Genomic DNA, 21,947 nt, shown 5'->3' with positions numbered 1-21,947 from the left:
CACCCGAGTACTATTACTCACAGGTGTAAAACCAACAAAGCAGTTCTTTAAGAAATATCACAGTGCTTAGTGACGTACATGCTGTAACTCCCTTGTAGAAACTTAATACAAACACGTGAGGACACAGAAAGCTAGCAGTGGGCATACATGGGAATACCACCGCCTCAATACTAATTCACAAGTGTAAAACCAACCAAGCAGTTCTTGCTTGGTTGGTTAGTGACAATGCTTAGTGACATACATTTTCTAACTAGCTTATATAAGCTTTATACAAACATGAGAACATACACAAAGCTAGCGGTGCACCCGCATAGAAGTGCGGCCATCTGAACACGATTATTTGCAAGTGTAAGCTCAACAGAACAGTTTGTTATAGTGACGCACATTTTGTAACTGCCTTATACAAGCTTAGTGCAAGCACAAGAATGCAGAAAAATATAAATTTAAAACTTGCTCTATGCATACACAAACAGATCAACACAAATGGTAAACACCGCTTGGAAGACAAATGTGACTGTGGCAAAGCGCAGTGCTGTGCCGGTTGAAATTGCCACCCACAAAAGTATTGAGCAATGCTTAAACCACAGGCAATAAAGTGCTGAAAGACTGCGTCTCTAACGTAACTATTTTAATTCAAATTTCCTGAATATAGGGCTCGCTTGCAGATAAGGCATCTGATCCAACTGACCCGATTTTACACCTGCTACATGCATACAATGCCCTCAGATATAACTGGTAATAATAATTATAAAAGGCATTTAAAAACTTGATGGTATGATGAAGATGCACGACTAGAAAAGTTCTGTCCCCCTCGTACTTGTTAAAAAGGTGTAAGTACGACACATGTTCTTTTTTTCCTCAATTTTTGCATTAATGGACAGCCGGGAACCTCGAACCGACACACAAAAAAAAAATATACTGCTATGTTAATAGTGTTATGAATAATTTTTTGTGAAAGCTTTTTTACAGACAAGTTGCAGTCTCGTTTCTGGAGGTTGAGCTGTATCTTGCAAAATAACTTGAAAAGTGGTCACATGGGAGCATGATATCATAATGTTAGTTTCAGTTGACTCTCTTGCCCTACAAGTCGCTGCTCACTGTGGCCAGTGATGCAACAGCAGTGTCTGTGTGATTTCCATCACACTTCTGTCCTATGCCATTCTTACCAGAGTTGGCGGCACATAGATACCCAAATTTCGATAGTGTTGCTTTATCAGGTGGTTGCTTTTGAGTTGCTCAATATCAGTTGGCACTTCAGCTGCATCAAACTTCTTTTTTACCTCTTCAACAACATCAACAACAATCTTATGACACCTGTGTTGTCCTTCTAGTTGCCTACAAAGACCAGTCAATCTAGCAACAACACTGACAGTCTCTACTATCTTGTAATGGGGGAGAGGTGTGTCCCACCATGTGTTCCACATTGTTGTCACTATGTGGGCTGGCTGGGGAGGCAACAACTGTAATATGTTTGCATTTGCATATATTAAAGTGATGCTTGTACTGTGTTATAACACCTAACTTAGTCTTGCACTTGCTGCACAATAACACTGGCTCACAGTCGCGGTGAAAAGCTTTTGTATGTTGAGCAAATGAGTTGTATCCACTACAAAAAAAGTCAGTGATAGCACACATGTTGCTCTACCAGGCCTGGTGTGGTTCCTTCTGACACTGCTGCTGATGCTGACGCACTGCTGCTTGCCTCGTACACTGTTGCAGCTGCAGTAGACATGGCAGTCTCTGTATCTACTGCTGCCGTGTCATCTGTCATGGTAACTTCCAAGTGGTATCGGGCTCACTTCTGCAACAGAGATGTTGTTTGCCCCTTGAGGGCTCTCATGATCAGGGCCAATAATTTCGTAGGCATTGTCTCCTGCATCAAAGAACCAATAAGAACAGCATGAATTAATAAACATAGCTCTAAAAAGTACGGACATCAAGACTTAATCACAAGCTTTGCACATAAGTGACCGGGCTTAATGAATAATACTTGCAGGAGGAGTTACACAATTGTTTGTGTATATTACAGTAAAGCCTCATCAGAAGATATTCAAGAGACACGGGAAACATGTCTCTCGAAACCAAAAATTTTGAGACACTGAGGAGCCAGACTAGATCACTTTATTATGCATCATCACTAAAGTATGTTTTGATATATCTGAAGGAATAAATGCTCAGGGTGGCTTAAAGGGCCCCTAAACCACTTCTCGACATTTTTTGAACATTTCAAGTAAACACGCGTATCGAAATCAGAATGCCGTCACGATCGACGAAGCCAAATGCCAGAGTGCGTAGCACTGCCGGAGCACCACAATATGAAGAAAATGACCGCGTGCGCCTCTCTGGACCTATCCTGCACCCCCCAGTTTGTCCTGACGTCACCAGGCTGTCTCTGATGATGTCACCAGTTTCCGGTGCTGTCGATTGGTCGAACGAAAGTGTACGACTGCCGGCAAGGCCTGCAAGCAAATACACACACTCCTTCTTCCTCGTCGTGTTGCGCGCGATGCCATTGTGGGCAGCCAATGGGGGCAAAGAACAGAAACGCCAACAGAAGGGTCTCCCTATGAGGCTCTTCAACACGAGTCACCATACAGTTCCGTTGTATTAGCGCCACCCCTCGCAGGACGACGGGCCAGCGCAACAGCAACAGAGCTCGTTGGTGTTGGCCTGTCCCGTAACATTTGGAGGTGTACTAGGCAAGGAAAAGACGATACTGTCCATATGGCGTGTACCAGATGAAAGAGTAAAATGAGTGGGGACTACTTTTCGATAATCAAACACACGTAGCTCCACTATTACTGCACCGTTTCGAAAAATTCTCGTGGCTACCTGTTCATTGCCTTATTGTGTAGAACTGCAACACCGCAACTAAATTTCAACCTCGGTGGTTTAGGGGCCCTTTAAAGAAGACATTCACAGCTTTTTAGTGACTGTAGATTGTGTTAGCTTCCTTCCCAACTTCTGGAACTTAAACACTTCACTTTGCAAGCCTTGTTGCTCGCAGTACCTTTGAGGTGCTCTTAGACGCTCGTCAGCTTCAACTGCCGACACTTTCTGCCCTGCACTGTCCACGTTTCCCTCCTTTTCTGGTTCATGCTAAAAGAGACATGCGCGGTTGACTTGTGTAAGGATTGCGTGATCTTTACGCCCTTCGGAGCACACAAGGTGCACAAAGTGAATGTGTCTGGGTTGTGTCCCTTCGAAGTAGTGAATACTTAAAAAGTCATCCTTAGTAACAAAGGTGTCTCTTGTATACAGTATTGTTAACGTGGCAAACATCGGAAAACCAACCAAACCATTTTCAGATGTCTCTTACAACCAAGTGCATCTTGTAATGAGATTCTACTGTACTGAATATTTTTCAACTATGGATCATCTGCATGTACCTATAGTCACAAAGACATGTTGTGTGGAATGGTGAATAGGGAAACAGTTCGTACTCTTACTTTTTGTCCCTAACATAAGCAGCTGATAACAATATGATAAAAAAGCAGGCAATGAGGCTAGAATAGAACATAATCCTTCAGCTCTAAACAGTTTTTTGGGCCCACATCATTCCCTCATATGACATAAGGAAACAACTTGATTGCAGTAATGGCTGCATGTGATCTGAGTTGATTGAAACAAACTATACGTAAGGTTGTCCTGTATGTAATTTTATCAGAGTGCTTTTTAGATGTCCTGTTGGTGATCCTGGCTGCGCGATGCTTCTCATGCTTTTTGGCACGATTCCTTTTTTTCCACTCCACTTTTTTTTCAGATTTTCTCCCCTTTCCCTTCCCCCTTGTGTAAAATAGCACACTTGAAGTATCAAATCTGTTGAACTAACGTGTGTATCAAACCTGTTAACATGTGTGCTTCTCTGTGGTCTGTGTTGTATTTTTGCGCTGCAGAATTCAATTCAAGATGAAAGATGGAACGTCCCTGCTTTTAGTTTGTGTGTGTGTGTGTGTGTGTGTGTATGTCTCTCTCATGTTTTGAAATATATGTACATTCAGGAGTGCCTGCATGCCCTTCTCTCCTGCTCCAGTGACGAAAAGGAGAGCCTGTTTATGTACCATAGTAAAAAATTCAAAGGTTTTCGCTGTGCCCATAACATCCCTTATCATATGGATCTGTCACAATACAGAGTAGCAGTGGTCCATAATACTAGCCCATCCCAACATAATTATAAATTAACACATACCGACATGCTGCGAAACAGCTGTTGCAAAGCCGCTGGTGAAGGCAATTTCCGCAGCACTGCAGTGGTACAGCCGAGTTCCACCTGTATAGTGACAAATCCATATGCGTGTTAGCAACTCACTAGTTGCTGATGGTTTCATAAGCTTTACACTACACAATAAAGCAATCTAGACAACTTTGTTGGAAGAAATGCACATAATTAGGACACCACTTAAACACTAACACGATTATTTGCCCCCAATCTCTCACTCACTAAGGGATAATACTACTGAAACATCGGTGGAGAGCTCAGATTAACACAGCCCATAAAGGACAAGCGTTCTTTGAGGAAAACAGCTATAACAGCGGTTAGTTTTCTTGATCATTTTATGTGGTAGCTTTGATTTAAATGTCATGCAGTACTATAAGATACGAAGTGCCGCATTTCTAGCAGCAGAAGGCGTCATCAGGCTCATGGTACAACAGATTTTTGCACTGTTTGTCAGTGAGCCGACACATACAAAGAAAACCGAATTCACACATACATATACAGTGCCAAGTGCACTTCTCCTTCTGAAAACGCAGCCACCAGTTCCAATGTTGCTGAAAGGAAAGGTTATATAAAGTGCGAGACTGCATGGAACTGCCACTTATGACTGTAAATGTATGGTCTGCTGATTGCAGAGGTAGTCACATACTATTTCTAGTCTCTTTTAGAAGCATCACTAAAGAATAAATTAAAATCTATTCATAAGTCACGAATTTCATGAACCCACAGTTTGGCTAAATAACCTGTGAGAAAAAGACATGTTTACCTGGAATAGCAACCTTTTTTCCTGCTGCAAAACTTTCCTTCGAATTAATGAAATAACTTCACAGCGTCATAATGCGTTTCTCGCAACTACTTGCCGGCAGTGGCGAGTTAGTGTTTATATCAGACTCATTGGGCGACAATACTGCCAAACACAAATGCTTCACGAACACGAGAACACGTCCCTGGCAGAGAATAGCAACCATATATGCCTCTGTGAGACATGATCGCACCTTTGTGGTCAAAATGTACATTAGAACGACATCACCATCTCATTAAAAAAAAAAGCCTCCGTACAAAGCAGCCACCAACTGCATAATGTGAAATTGCAACTGATGTCCACTTACTGGTGGCCTGTGTTTGAGTCACATTTAGCAGTTGACTGGGTGCTGAGAAATGCACGTCCTGGGTTGTCCCTGCAAAATATACAGGGTTATGTCAAATGTTGAAAATATATATATGCCGGCATTTCATCAGTCGCAAAACAAACGAGTAAACTAATAAACAACTGTAATGTAAACAGAGTACACATCATAAGATAGGCTGTCAACTGTTAATGCATTACGCAAAAAACCTAATGCATAGGAAAGACTATATGTATACACACGAAGCTGACACACAATTTAATTCGCTCTAGGTTTTTCCGTGCAGTATATTCAAATTATTGTCTCGTGGTTAAGCAAAATTAGTGTAAATTACGAACTAAATTATCTACCCTGGAAACTTTTCTTCAATATGCACCTGTGCGCGCTTCGAACGAGTAGCGTTGTAAAATTTACGTACATGGCATTTAACATAGTTGCTGAACACGGATTTCCTTTGCCCTGGGTCGTGTACAGTGAGCTACATATATCTGCCCCCCCCCCTTTTTTTGTACTAGCCATACTGCGTGCCACTGCACCTATACGCACGTCAATAAACCTCACGACACAGAAATAAACAAAGCGCCAATCACCCATGCCTGCATGTTGTAGTGGGCCTAACCTAACCAAGCATGGGCTGTTGCTTTTTATAGTAAACACAGGCACCGTGCTCATTGCAAGTATGTATCATGTCGCTAAGCAAATATGCAATTTCATTGTACCACTATTTTTTTATCACATGGATATATCTGTTGAGAGGCAAGACAAAAAGCAGTCACTTCTCAGAACTAATCAGCTTTCTTAAAACACATTTTTAACTTTTCAATGACACTTGCTGCTATGTGTGTCTCCAGAGAGCATACTTGATTTGACTTTCCAATCAGAGACATTACATAAATATACCATGTTAAGATGACTGCCTGGAGCACGTGAAAATTTTCATCTTCGTGTAACATACTGTATCTTGATTTTGTTGACATTTGGTCAAATGGTACACCCAATATACCCACATACTAGTTTTCTTGTCCAAATAACATGCCAATGTATTTTGATTTTTTGGCATTGGCTCCTCTGCACTACGTGAAGTCGCGCTGCACTGGCTCTTTCACATCCTCGTGTCCTTGCAGCTGCCTTCTTGCGTTATATAAAGCGGGTGCCTGAAAAATATCGTATGCAAAAGTCAACACAAGGGCATGGTGCAAAACAACATCAAGACAGTCAAGGCCATGGCAATAAAAAAGTCTTAGCTCTTAGTCTTCCTAGTGAAATGCATGCAAAACATCCAAATGACTGCAACAGTCAACTGCTAAACTAACTTCAATTTTTAGATTTAAGCAAGAAAACAAATAAACCACAGTTCATCCTTGTTTTTCATGAATGTTAGAATACTCCTGCTAATGAATAGAATATTGGTCATTTTCAGACGTCATAGTTCTGTCATGAGTCTGGTGTATCGCAAACACCACTTGTGACACATCCTAAGCACGTGCACAGTGTGCCCCCCCCCCCAGCACCATACCGGGTTGTGCCACTGCTGAAGCCATAATTTGAGGATTATAGCTGCAAACATGATGCTCAGTAGGGATGAAATTATTGTCCTTCAGCTCAATGGATATATGGATGTGCTTATAAAAAAGGGCAACAAGGCTTGTTATGGCAAGCTTACCCACATTTCAATACTAACAAGTTCACTGCGGCCTGCATCTAAGCTTACTAAAAGGCATGAACTTATTTTCATGCATGAGGTGCGCAGTGGAGTTCATTTTTGACAGACCAGACTACTGCTGCAGTTTGAAATCTAGCATTTTAGATTCTTGTAGGCATGTAAAAGTTGCAGTTAAACCGCAGTTATTAGTTTATTACACCAACCTATTGTTCTGCGTACGACAGAGTGGTAACACGGAATTAAAGCAACATTTTATTTTGATATTTTATTTCTCTACTAAAAATATTCAAGCGATAAACACATCTTGATCTGCCATGCTATAGCAAAATGCACACATTACGTTTGTAACCCCCAGAGGAAGGCTGATTTAGCTGTTCATATGACATAACTCTGACACGCCAACTCATATTAGCAAATGCACAGGCATGTCCAAAACAATAAGCGCATGCAAAGCGCCCCTGCAATTGTAATTCCACACAGCAGCCGTTATATTCGATGCCGATGCGTAACTAGCTGCTCGACAATTCACCGAGTTCGTAGACATAAGCATCCTTTCAGTTTGGCACCGTGCACGAAAACCGCAACAGGAGACAAAACCAGACCTATAATCACACCATTTCAACATGAGCAAAAACAGTTCAGTCTTAGGGATAAACACTGTGAGAGCGATTTAGTGCGCGACGGCGACGAGCGACGGCTTCGAGCGACAAAACGGGCCGTCGCTTGAACAAATGGCTCGGTTCTGGAAATCTAGAAATCGTCGCTCGTCGCCCAGAAGTGCTATGAGCGACTAGCCAATAGCGCGAAGCCGGAACTGGATGTACATACATCGCTCAAATACTACCGATTGTCGCGCGGAACGAGCAAATGATTCAATTTTTATACGTGCAAGGATAAGAACGTACTGCAAGACCTCCGGAAATATTTTATGCTACTTTTTATAGTAAAATACATCAACGTAAATTACTAAAGCACGCGTCACGCGTGACTGCAGCCCTCATGCCGGCAACACCGGGGAGGCGTCGCTCAAAATCGTCGCTCGCACGGAGTACGACTTGTAGGCGACGAGCGAACGCGACAGCCATCTCCGTCGCGTCGCTTGTAGCTGCCGCGCGCAAGATCGCTTATATGGGGTTTATACTTTTTTCAGCATAAAACATGGATTCCTCATGCGTTTTCAGTAAGTTCAAGATAACGCGCCCAACTGACCTCTTGCAGCATGCAGCTGAATGCCTGCGGCAAAGTTTCTAACTAGCACTGGTGCTGCACGTAACTTCAGTGGTCGCAGATTCCCCCTGCGCGAGACACCGTCAAGCGCGCGGTTTATTTATAAAAAAAAGCATGCTGCCAGCAAAATGACGCCTTCTGTTATGTGATTCCTTAGTTCAACAGCGTTCCGTACACAGTATACTGCCAAACTGAATAAATTCAAACACACAAAACCCACGCTAATCACGCTCCGCATAGGCTCGGAATCACAGGCTGGTGAGCGAACCATTTTAAGCGTCCTCTCGCCTGGCGTCTTATTGAACATACCATAGTTCAGGCAGCGTTTGCGATCTTTAAAGCTCTTACGGACAACGGCAAAGTGATAAAATCACATGCAGTTATCGCGACGACTGGCTTTTTCGATTGACATCGAGAGACACAGCGCGTATGCCTAGGCCTTTGTCAATCGCGTCGGCTAAGCGCAGCGACGACTTCCTGGCGATAGCATGACATATACGGACAATGTGCACCTAAGTTAGAATTCACTTACCGTGGAGGATTTGCTGTTATATCCAAGGCATGACGAACGACTGTCGTGTTTTCGTGGCGACGCGAGATGGCTGACATACGATCTCCCTTGGCTGGCCTTTGCTGCTGCTGTGCTGCTCGGCGGAGGGATCACCTTTCGGTGCTGTGTTGTTCCGCGATCTTGAGCGCGCGCGCGCGCGGTGGAGCAACTCCGAGTGAAAAAGTAGAGCGCTCGCTACGCGTTCCTTTGAACTGCGGCGGCCTGTTCTCTTAGAAGCAAAACGATGTGTTCTTTGCTCAGCGTGCATGAATGATACATTGCCATGTTAGGGGCCAGCCACCTACAGTTGAAGCAGAAGATTACGCTACGTTTTGTTTTCTATTGCCGCAAGAGTCTCTCTTTTCTATTGTCGCAAGAGTCTTTTCACTCTCTCTCTCTGAAGGGGAGAGTGAAAAGCACATTTCACTCTCTCCTTGGTGACAGAGTGAACAATGCATTTCACTCTCCTCGACATTTTGCGAGAGTAAAACGACGCTTTGAAGAGTGAACCGGCAGCTTCACTCCTGCGATACCCTTCCTAGTTTTTAGAGTGTAGCCTAGCTCGCCGCTATCGACCTCGCTGCCGACCTTCTCGAGCGTCGCGACGTCATGTCGGCGGCTATCATCAGTGACTCTCGTGCGGCGCTCTGCATGCTGGCCAGGGACAACGTCGCAGTGCCCCTTGTTCTTCGAGTGAGCTGCAAGCTGCGACACCTCATTAACCAAGGCTGCGACTTGGTTCTCCAGTGGGTGCCGGCACACCATGGAATGGCACACATTCCACTACCAGGCAACGAGTAGGCTGACTCGCCAAGAAGGCGCAACCTGAGCGCTTCCCCCTCACCCACTTGGGGACAAGTTTAGACGCCGCCAAAACGGCCGTTACGCGCAGCATCACTGTGCGACCCCAGACTATCGCGTCGCGGCAGGAACGCCCATCGATGGAAACGGCCATCGAGAACGGCACCATCGATGGAAACTTTCTTGGCCGCACGGACCCCGACTTCACAACAGTGCTAAGAAGCGGTGAGATTCACCTCACGGAACTTGGCACGTGCTGAAAACACAACAGTGTCTTCCTTTTGTGCGTGTTTTAACTTGCGGCAAAAAACACGTCTTTTAGCGTCACTTAGGGGCTTCATGCCTGCGGCCGAGGCCTGTCGTTTTGGGTCGCACGTCGGCCGCGTTTCTGTGACGCCCTACTAAATTTAGCAATTATAAATTAAACATAGAACAACGTTCGGACCCATATTATTAGAAAATGAGCGCTACTGACACAGAAAAGAGATTGGTACACATACCGTATGTGTCCCCATCTCGTTTTTTTTGTGTGTGTGTCGGTAGCGCTGTTTCTTAAATGATACGAAAAACCACCAATTCACCCAATTTGCCGTTCCTCTTTAGTTCGGACCCAGTTCAGTGCTTTCGCAATCGCGGCACCAATTCTGTTCCTATTTCTTGCCGTATTCTTTAACGAATGCGTCCTTCTCCGTAAAACTGACGCTTCAGTGGTACTTGGCAGCAGTCTATGACATTAAAAGCAGTTAATGTGTTCCTTCAGAATCCCTGCTCTTTAATAGGGATTCGATGTGCCAGACTACAAGGAAGCCTACGTAAGTCTTCATCTTTACTGCAACAATATGTGACCCCATGCAGTTTCTGTGCTTACCGTGACCACGCCTTACGTAATGACAAGCTATGAAGCACCGCCGATGAATCACATTGGGCGGCGCTCATTTCTGGCAGCCATGTTCTTCCTAATGCTGTTTCTCCCCGCAGTCGTTAAAGTTACTGCGGGGACAGTCAACTGCACGCAGCGAGCCATGTTTCTGTGCGCGATTACCTTTTTGTCTTTTCCTTGTGCGAAGAATTATCTGCGACGGCGCGACCGTAGAAACGCGGCCAGACGTTTTCGAGGCCATAACACAACGCGGCTGGCGACTCCGTAAAGTGGGTTGAGATGGGTTTCCTTACTTCTAGCCTTCTAGCGTCAACTTCTTAGGTTCTAACGCAACGTTCCGCATTGCGAGGTGGTGCGATACGAGCGGTGGTGAACTGTTTGAAGATTTTGTGCGCTTATAAGTGCACGTGTGTCCCACGAAGGCTTCTTCGCGGCGGTGATAACTGCATCGTGTTCCGCGCAAGTTCTACACGCTCATTCACACACTGCGGTACCGTTTCTGTTCATATTTCTCTGGCGGTCTTCCTTTTCGCATATCTCGCGTATGTATGCGGCGATATTCTATTTCTGATGTTAGCCAAGACGTTGCAGATAGCCCGTGTTCGCTCTGTCTCTCCGCCGTATGCTTGGGCTGCAGCTTGAAATCGATGTTTCCGAAGTGCAAGCCGTTGACGTTAAGAATGCGCTGGTTGATTAATAGGCACACGTAGTACATTAGGTACATGTGCATTAGCTTATTGCTCTCATGATCGCGACAAATATTGTTTTTCGTGTGAAACATTTCGCTGGTCACAGAGGCGGCGTGCATGTTCATGCGGCACCTCATCCCCAGTTCCGTAGGGCCAGAATGAGAAGCACCATCAGCCGAAACAAACGTTCTCAAATGCAAGCCCAAGCATGTTGGCACGATATTTTATACGCATAAAGTCGTACCCGATATCCTTCTTTTGCATGTCTAGTCAAGTGACGACGTAACGCCAACTCATCAATGTCACCCGTGGGCGACGTGATCGCTGCGAGCGGGGATACTTGAGCGATCGCTTTCGGGGATACGATCGCTTATGCGCGATTTCGCGTGTTGACTTCATACGCGTTGAAGGCCGTCTGTTGCACTGTGCAAGGGGAGGTTGAACAAGTGCGCATGTTGTGCCGACTCGCGCGCAATCTCGCGAAAGTTATCTTATCCCTAAATGCAACTGTATATTTTAAATCTGGCAATGCATAAATGGGCCAACTCCGCCGAGCGCGCGCCGGCCTCGCCGGGCGTGGCCACGCTGGTAACCTGTTTGCATTTGGGTAGCTGTCCCGGCATTCGATTTTGCCAACTTCAGGCAGCTTTGCGTTGTCTTGGAATTCCAGGCCACGTGACTTCCTATCAAGACCGGAACTAGCTGGCTGTCGTCTGGCTGCCACCGGGCTGCCAGAACTCCGAAAATTGAAGAGGCCCATTAAGTACGGGTCACAAATGTGGCGAGAAATTTCGCGTTCGGCCTCACCAGTGCAGTACCAAGCAGCTTTTGGGTTCGTATTTGACTGTCTGGCACCATGACTGAAACTTATATTTGACTCATGCGGTGCATCAGCGGCCGTTGACGGTCGGGTGTTATCTACGCGGGCGTGCCGCTTCAGGAAGTTAGGAACAACACGGCGGCCGACTCCGGATGCGTGTGAGAGGCGATGTCGTTACTTAAGCACGAGCTGGAAATCTGGGGATTTTACTACAAATAAGATGGTGGCAAATTAGTGGCATTGGACTTACCTTGCTTGGTGAAGGGGACGGTGGAAGGCGAGGCGACAGCAGGCCGAGACGACAGCAGCCGGAAGCAGCGGAAGGCGAGACGACAGGGACGCAAGCAGGCCGAGACCCAAACCGCACGGGAACGAGCACCGAGAGAACGAGCGCACGAGGCTCGTGACCTCTTTTAATGATGGTGATGATGACTGCAGCCAAAAATGCTACTAACCGAATATCGGTAGTAAGCTTAAAAGTTAAAGCTTTTATGACTGATTCTCTCTAATTGTCGAGATCAGTGAGTATTACGAGAGCAAGACGATCCGAATTTGAAGGAAAAGAATAAGCAAAACAAAGGAACGCCCGGTAAAGAAATGAAGAAAATAATCAATAAGTGGAAATGGGAAATATATGGCAAACTAAATCGAAATTTGAGGGCAAGTTATAACGCTTTGGCGGGAGCAGGGGGGAAGGGAGGGAGAGGGAAATATTCAAATTTTCTATATTTATGAAGAAGAAAGCCTACCGACGCAAGAGGGAACTCCGTGCGTGTGTGCCCTCAGACCCAGACCCATTTGCCGCGGGTCTTCCCAGGTTGGGGCAGGTGCTGCTGCATAGACTCCGTTCCGGCTTCGTCCGCACACCTGATTTGCAGGAGCGGCGGCGGCAGTAGTGGCCACGCCAGGAAAGGCACCCTCCATCTCCCTCTCCGAACTCCCTTTCATCGCAGGAACCTGGCCCTCCCACAGCCTCCGCGGAACAACAAGCACCCCAGGCGCCACACAGGTGCCCTGACTGTGACATGGCCACGCGGCCATCCGCAGCCCATCTCTTCTGGAAGTGCCAGCGACCGCTCAGCAGCGGGACCACCACCTGAGGGCGGTGCGAGTGTCGTCCTACGAGGAGTGGATTAGACCGGCAACTGGCTCGATGCATTCCGACAGGGTCATTCTGGACTCGCTCTTGGCTTTCGCCAAGGACGCGCAGCTCCTAGGACTGCTCTGAATACGCCTCACCCCTCCTCTTCCTATTCCCCATCATAGACCTTCGAGCCATTCCTCAATAAATACATCTTGTCATCATCAAGAAGCAGAAAAAAAATGATATAATGAAATGGAAAGAGAGTAAAATAGCGTTGTGATATTTTTTCGTTGAAGGAGGAAATGGTCCGGAAAGATTAATATATGCATACATGGACATACAGTCCATCCTGGGAGATGGTGGCAGAACTGTGTTATCAAGCTATTTGCTTAACTAAGTATTTATAGAAAGCCACATAGCTCACGCCGCAAAAAAGTAGCGGCGTGCGACAAGCTGTAGTACTCGGCGCAGTTCTGACAGGAAGGCGCGGCCACAACCGGGATGACGTGGATGCCCAATGTTTCTATACTCTGTCTCAGTAGTTCCTGGCAGTATTGTAGGATCTGTACGAGTTCTTAGTGAATAGGAAGGGTGAATGCCTCTCGATACGTGTTCATTCGCGCCGCCTCGTCTGCTTAGCGTCTGCTTGCCATCCGGTCGGTATGTGGTCCATGGTTGGTAGGCTGATGAAAAAAATTTTGACGCCATAAGCATAAACTTCGTTCATATGGATGCGACAGCGGAACTTCGCTTCAGCTTTACGCTTTCCGTGCAATTAATGTGCAGCCTCCTTAGAAAGTAGTAAGGGCGAAGGAACTCATAAAGTTTCACCAGCGGCAAGGCGCCTGCTCGGCGTCTAGTGGGCGTTTGATCGCTACCGTCATCACGTACATACCATACTAGAGCGGGGTAGTAAATAAATGATGCAGTAAACAATTAAGCCTTTATAGCATTGCGCATCGTCAACGCATAACCAGTGTTAATGGTGTGGCGCCATCTGCTAGCTAGAAATCAAACCAGTTTTAGGAGTCGGCGCCGTGTCTGTAGTCCTAGCAGCGTAAAAACAAGCAGCCAATCTCAATAATTACGGCAAAACATACCTAACGCTTTGACCACAACTTGAGGTGAGACTTAGCCCCTTTTTCAGAAATGCATCTTAACTTGAAGCCCGCGCATGGCTTGATGTAAATGATGCCTGGCGTGAATGTGCCCACGACGGTCATAGCGTTTTCTTTGGCGCACTCATGACAGGCGTCCTTTACATCAAATCAAGCTTGGGCTTTAAGTTAAGCTGCATTTCTGAATACGGGGATTTCACCACTTCTTTCTTGCTGTTAGGGCGGAAGTAGAAGAGGGTAGTCGGTGCTGTAAGGGCGCTGCCATGTTGCTATGGTTGATCACGGTTAAGGTGTCACATGTAAGAGGGAGGCTAAAATAAATTTATAAACGAAGAAAGGTTTCAAGAAGACGACGAGGATGGCGTTAAGAATGACGTGGATTAACCGAAGACGAAAGAAGATGAAGAAGTACTCAGTGAGGTGGCATGAGATGATTGGTGGAGCAGAGAAGACGAAGAGAAGGATTGCGTGGACTAACGTCAAGGCGCCCTTCGTTTCTTTAGATCACTATCATCATCATCATCATCATCATCATCATCATCAAGGCTATAAAAGGGCGAGACAACAGGGGAAGAAAAAGCAGCGGCATATAGAAAGAAAAAAAGTTGTCTATGCAGCGGGGGCTGGTAAGCGCCAAACTCATCAAGGACATCATCATCATCATCGGCGGGTCAGGGCGGTTCGGCCGGAAGAGAGCGACGCCGGCTACAGCTCCGTGAGCTCGCGCACTCGCGTTCCACGGCTTCGCACCGCAGATTTCCTGCCGTTCCTGAGCCCGTTCCGGGGAGTCCACGGAGAACGCAACCACCTGCTACGGCCAGGGGCGTCTCCAGCGCTGTTACCACTCTGCCGAGTGGTGCCCCAACGCCAGCATCATCGGCAACACTTCCACGGGCGTTTGGACCGGGAGCGTGTACGACGCAGCCCACAACGCCGCCAGTGATGCCAGATCTAGAACGTCGAACGCCACTTCGACGCCGGCAACGGGACCCACACCACGCCACATCGGCACCGAACCAGACGTGAGCACGAACGCCAACCACTAACAGTTGAACGCTAGTAGCAGTTTTACCGGGTCATGTGTACTGATAGCCTTTGTATTTTGTGTTAGTTTTGTTAGGTTTGTGTGCTGGTGCTTGTGTCGCGTAGGTTGTATTAAATGTGCATCTGTGTGGGTACACCTGTCGCCTGGTCCATTCTTTCGGTCAGTGTTCTCCGGAGGAGATACGTGACATAAGGTGACTATTACTGTTGGCGGCGGTAACTGCTACAGTAATTCTTGGTATACGACGGCTATACGCAATTGCAATTACACGTCACGTATCACCGTGCCGTATCATGTAGCGAGCAAAAATAAAACCCTAGTGTAGCCAATAACCAGCAGTTACGTCCGCAACTATGTACCGCTGCGCAACGATATTGCCTGTGTACGCCTCGTACCTTCGGTACAGCTGCAAGATGGTTGTGAGATAGAGTGACGGAGGAAGAATATTTAGGAGGTGAAACTCCAGTCAGCACGGGCGCGCAAGGGCGACCAGATAGTCACAAAAGCAGCATGCACTGAAGGGGGCGCATGAGCGGAACGCGATAGCGTTGAAAGACCCTTACTGCTTTTTATGCTTCCCGACAACTGCAGCTTAGGTAACCGTAATGTTGAGCGGGAAGCGTATTTGGAGTATCCAGAAAGTACAGCGGAAGCAAACGCAGCGCCACACTATTGGCTTACACGCCTGCAGGCCGTCATGATGTCGCTTCTGGCAACGGCGCCAAGCGATAACTTTTGTTATCGGTCATGGAGGAAGGAAAATCTCAGAAATGACCCTGAAGTCAGTTTTTGTGAAGCAGTCGTGGAGGAAGGAAAGAAACTGAGGAGGGGCCCTGACAACACTCTTTGTGAAGCTAATTCAAGCCGGAAGTTGGTCTGGCTCCGCTATCATGCCGGGCCAGTACTCCTCTTTGCATTTCTCGCGAAACCAAGCCGCGCTGCGCGCAACCGGGTTGCTCGGACGCGCACGTCTCGCAGCAATGCTAAACAAAAGGATACAATCGCGATGTTTCATCGCATTACCGTTTTTTCAGACATGTTGAAAGAAGTTCATAAGGAACTTCGCAAATTGGGCCGTCAAATTCAATCAAGCTCAACTGGCGAACGCCAGTTGAGCTTGTTGGTTGAGCTTCTCCTCTTGTCGTCAGTGTTCATTTGTGCGCTGGAGCGATGTTTCATAGTGCCAAATGGAGTCCGCTGTTGTTACCGCCTTTATAGAAAAAAGACATGCTTTATCAGCCAAAGAAGCTGAACTGTTCTCATGTACCACAGGTACAGGCAGCTGAACAGTTCTTACGCCTTTTTAAAAAAGATCCCCTTTATCGCACCTTTCTATGTGCTTTTCTCTGCTTGCCTGGTATTCCTGGGGCTCTAATACGGGCTTGAGAGCTAGAAGTCTGGCGATACTATGCTATGCTATGCAAGAATGCACTGGACACACCGATCTATTTGCGATCCATCTGGAGTTCGTGAGCACAAACACATATTCTCGCTCTTGCTTGAGAAATCGTCGTGCTCGTTTACACACACACACACACACGCACACACACACGCACGCACGCGCACACACACACACACACACACACACACACACACACACACACACACACACACACACACACACACACACACACACACACACACACACACACACACACACACACACACGCACGCACACACGCTCACGCACACACGCTCACGCACACACGCACACGCGCACACGCACACGCACACGCACACACGCACACGCACACACACATTTGACCCGTGTGCTTCCCTGTGTGGTGCGCTGTTGCATGAATGCGCGCTTTCAGCGCTACTGTACACATCGACGTGCCAACCTAGGTCATAAAACACTACACGTGGGTAACCAGGCGTACAGCTTGTGAAAATGTCGAGGTCATGCTTGGCAAAACGCACATCTTCTGCGTAAGGCTCTATCAGCACGTGTAATCTGGTACACATCTCCAGGTGTGTATGACTCTCGAATGCGCTCTCCTTAAAAGACTTCGAAAGCACATTTAGTGCCAGCTGACAAGGATAGAAGAGAGACGACATCACAATACGCTATGGTGGTGTAGCGCACTGTGGTGTCGTCTCTCTTCCGTCCTTGTCAGCTGGCGCTAAATATGTTTTTAAAATCAGTTTACCAACAGGTCCAACAAATGGCAATGCTGGTTAAATGAGTACGTCCTCTCACGAGTACTGCGACAAACAAGCAACAGCTGAGGAACATGTGTTTTAATATGCAGAAAAGTAAGTTGTTCCTGACGACGAAGCATAGAGAAAGAAAAAGACTAAGAGCGGACACTCCGAGAAATCTGGCCTCAGGAACTGCGTCACGGCTACGTAACGAACTAGTGCTCTCACTAAACGCCAGAGGACGCAGGCGCAAAAAGGAAAATGTAATGAATTCTGCGCAATCGCTTTATAAAATAATAATTACACGCCCTAATTTGGCGTGTTTCTTATACATAAAAACATAATTTATCGAAGACACCTACTGTCATAATTTATCGAAGACATTCGTACTGTCGTCAACACCAATCACCATTCGTCCATCGAGAAGAAATCAACGATTCGTGTACCAGCGGGAAGGTTTCGTGAACGTCGCCTGCGGCGGTGTTTTCGTGAGTGAGACAGGTGAGTCACGTTCTCAAGCGTAGCTTGGAGTAACTGAATTGTGAGGGCAATGAGGTTTGCTACAAAAAAAAAAAAAAAAAAACAGTTTGCGGCTCTATATGAGGCGGCTAGACGCGAACAATGCGAAAAGCATGCCCCCTCAAGAAACGCGTAGCGAGAGGGCTGTACAATGTGCTTTCTTGTTACCCCCACTGAAAACGGAATAATCTTGGTTGCGTTCCGTGACAATCGTCAAACAACGCGAAAGTGCCGCTAACTTGCACCGCATCACGGCTGTACACTACACTGCGACTCGCACTTTGCCAGATGCCATCGAGACGCTGCGTCTCGGTTTGCGAGGGTAAACCGATCTTGCCCATCGCTGTTTGCGATAACCATGGTATCGCCGATCCATTGAAATAGTTCGTGTTGGCGGACTAAAAACGATCTGCTGGACAACGCTTAAGGTCAATATCAGGAATGGTACATTTCAGCAAAATTCCAGTCTCGAGAAAAATGAATTCCTAACCCGGGTTTACATGATCGCGTGACGTTTGATGGTCGCTTCGTTGGCCCGTTCTAGAGGCTGACGAACGCTGGAAAGACCGTAAAAGACGCCACGCCGATTCAGACCGAGAACGGCGTTCCGGGGACGGACGCGACCTAAATAAAAAAAAGCAGGACGTTAGGCACGCTGTAGCCAAGCTTTGCTTGCTCGTTTCCCCTATAGAGTAAGGGCTCCTGAATATTTTAATAATATTGCTTGCAAACAATGGCATGTGACATAAACAGCGAGCGTAGCTTGTTGCGTTTTGTACTGCGGCGAGGCGTCTATCTACGGCGCACGCACGGACGGTGGTGTATACGTCCGTACGGTTTGTTTATACAGAAAAGTAACGGTGACCCGCCGTGGTTGCTCAGTGGCTATGGTGTTAGGCTGCTGAGCACGAGGTCGCGGGATTGAATCCCGGCCACGGCGGCCGCATTTAAATGGGGGCGAAATGCGAAAACACCCGTGTAACTTAGATTTAGGTGCACGTTAACGATCCCAAGGTGGTCGAAATTTCCGGAGTCCTCTACTACGGCGTGCCTCATAATCAGAAAGTGGTTTTGGCACGTAAAACCTCATAATTTAATTTTATTTTGAAAAGTAACGGTGGGCAAAAGACCCCAATAACTACTGCATGTACTTATTGCGGCGGCCGTGTTGAGAAGTACTGCGCATTCTAGTAACTTTCGGTTCCTTACAATTTTTTTCGTGGCGGAAATCATTGCACAACGTATTGTCGCGTAGGCATGGCGTGGCGCGCATTTGAACAAAGGCGTCGTATTTGGACGTTTCGGATTTATCTTTACCACGCTTATGTGAACTGCTATTTTGCCTACCAATGTACTCCTTATACTGAGTACGTACAGGTGTGTCCAAAAGTTCACAGGCCGCGATGCCATGGGATTACATAGGATGGCGGCCTGGGAACTTTTTAACATCCCTGTACGGGGTCTTAACATTTGTCCTTGTAAGTCCGAGTTTTATGGGTCAGACGTCAGAATGTGTCGATGGTTTTATGTTGTGCGTCGGTTCGCTATTCATTCAAGGCGGTTTCCTGGTACAGTTGGGACGTGTACATGTGTTTTTGGCAATTAACGAAGCGTGAATTTATTGACATTTTCAGACCGTGCTGATGCCATGCCGTCCGGCTGTCCAAGCTACGGCAGCTACTGCTGTGTATCGTGGTGCTTTAACAACGGCAGAACCCAGACGAAGCCTATCTTGCCTTGGAATGAAAACATTGCGGAAACTCTGTCCCTTTGATACATATGACCGCTCGTACCAAAACACAGAAGACAAGCGCGATGGATAAAGCGGTAGTGAATTATGATTACATCCATCTCCATCTGTTATAATTTAACCGAAATAAAAATTGCGTCACGACCTCAATTCACACCAAATATTGAACTAGACAAAATAGGGGATCGCTAAACCAAAACGACAAATAATATCGTTGCCATTTGGGTGACGAAAAGTGGTCGGAAATGACAAGCTTCCGCTACAGCCTAACGTCGTTTACGCGGGGTAATCCAAATTTTGCGCCAGGAAACCGAAACAGGAAGTGCAGGGCAGTTGCTCTGACCAACCGCCAGGCGCGCTAGGGTCGATCGGGCCGCTGGGGTGTATGGGAGTGTCCACTCAACTTTTTTTTCTTTCTCTATGGACGAAGTTCTAAAACCACGATTATGCATTCTTGAATAACGTACGTTCTACGTGCCGCAAATGCACCATGCGCTGTCAAAAGCAGTAATCACTGACCTGCAAGGTGTTCATTGTAGAGGCTCTGGAACCCATTGGTTTTGACCTGCGATGGCACGTTAGCATGATTCCACCGGGGAGAGAAATATTTTCCGCGGATAGTCCTTCGTCCATTGCGATTTCCGTGCTGGTACATTGCGTACAACGTTCCATGCGCGTTCATTTCATGAGCTTTAGTTCTTGTCCCACCTGGCCGCAGCAACATCCGGGAGAGCACGGTGCAGATAACACAGCGCAACAAAACGCGGAGACTACCGCAAACCTGCCCACACGACGTCTTTCTCACGAATCGAAACCAACGGAGCAACACGACATAATAAAGAACACGTGTGAGCGCTAGAGGGGCGCGCCGAGGCGTCGGCGTGCCCCTGGCGCCGCCGCCGACGGTCCTTGCTGCGCCGCATTCGCCGTTTTTTCTCGGCGAGGTCGGCGCGTTATTTAAATAGGAATAAATATTTTTTAAAAAACGTAAATCCAGCTTCGTTCGAGATTTTGTGTTGCTTTGTTTGTTTTGTCCTATTCTCAGGGATAGAATCATGTCAAATAGTGAGGGGTGCAATGAAGCAGCAATAAACAAACAAAAGCAACCCTGCTCTTCGCGTATCTGCGCATGCGTGTCGTGACGAATAAGTGCAACTTGGGATTCCCAAACTTCTCCTTCCAAAACGCCATATTTCTCAACGAGAAGAAACAGCGGCCATAGAATAAAGTACCAGCAGCGGCCTCGAAATGTCGGAATCACGGATCGGCGATATGTCTGATTGTTGTGTTCATATAGGAGGTTGTGGCCAAGTACTGCACCAGGGTGGCCAATCCTGCTCTGGTGAGGGAGTGCCTTACCGGTTCTGGTCACCGGGATCAGGCCACACTCCAGGCCTGTTCGTGCAATTTGTATCAACACGCGGATTTTTTTTTTAATCCGGTGGAAAACTGCCGGCATCGGGATTCGAACCACGGACCTCTTGCACGCGAGGCGGGTGTTCTACCTCTACGCCACCGTATGGAAATCGGTGGCAACTCCGTTAGGCAGGATACCCGCAAACTATCGCAGGAGACGAAAGATCTGATCAAGAAACGCCAATGTATGAAAGCCTCTAACCCTACAGCTAGAATAGAACTGGCAGAACTTTCGAAGTTAATCAACAAGCGTAAGACAGCTGGCATAAGGAAGTATAATATGGACAGAATTGAACATGCTCTCAGGAACGGAGGAAGCCTAAAAACAGTGAAGAAGAAACTAGGAATTGGCAAGAATCAGATGTATGCGTTAAGAGACAAAGCCGGCAATATCATTACTAATATGGATGAGATAGTTCAAGTGGCTGAGGAGTTCTATAGAGATTTATACAGTATGAGTGGAACCCACGATGATAATGGAAAAGAGAATAGTCTAGAGGATTTCGAAATCCCACAAGTAACGCCGGAAGAAGTAAGGAAAGCCTTGGGAGCTATGCAAAGGGGGAAGGCAGTTGGGGAGGATCAGGTAACAGCAGATTTGTTGAAGGATGGTGGGCAGATTGTTCTAGAAAAACTGGCCACCCTGTATACGCAATGCCTCATGACCTCGAGCGTACCGGAATCTTGGAAGAACGCTAACATAATCCTAATCCATAAGAAAGGGGACGCCAAAGACTTGAAAAATTATAGACCGATCAGCTTACTGTCCGTTGCCTACAAAGTATTTACTAAGGTAATTGCAAATAGAATCAGGAACACCTTAGACTTCCGTCAACCAAAGGACCAGGCAGGATTCCGTAAAGGCTACTCAACAATAGACCGTATTCACACTATCAATCA

General features: G+C 46.8%; 1 protein-coding gene across 1 annotated transcript; it reads right to left on the bottom strand.

Moving 5' to 3' along the window:
- Nucleotides 1-228: 228 nt before the first annotated feature.
- Nucleotides 229-9,257, bottom strand: LOC140217389 (uncharacterized). Its single transcript, XM_072287960.1, has 5 exons — nucleotides 8,766-9,257; nucleotides 6,355-6,497; nucleotides 5,326-5,394; nucleotides 4,190-4,270; nucleotides 229-1,873 (listed from the first exon to the last, which is right to left on the bottom strand). The coding sequence occupies exons 2-5, from the start codon at nucleotides 6,401-6,403 to the stop codon at nucleotides 1,761-1,763; spliced, it is 312 nt and encodes a 103-aa protein (XP_072144061.1). The 5' UTR covers nucleotides 6,404-6,497; nucleotides 8,766-9,257; the 3' UTR covers nucleotides 229-1,760.
- Between the last annotated feature and the right edge of the window lie 12,690 nt (nucleotides 9,258-21,947).

Source organism: Dermacentor andersoni, chromosome 4, assembly GCF_023375885.2.
Source record: "Dermacentor andersoni chromosome 4, qqDerAnde1_hic_scaffold, whole genome shotgun sequence".
Lineage (NCBI taxonomy): Eukaryota > Metazoa > Arthropoda > Arachnida > Ixodida > Ixodidae > Dermacentor > Dermacentor andersoni.
This window is presented reverse-complemented; position numbering and strand designations above follow the sequence as displayed.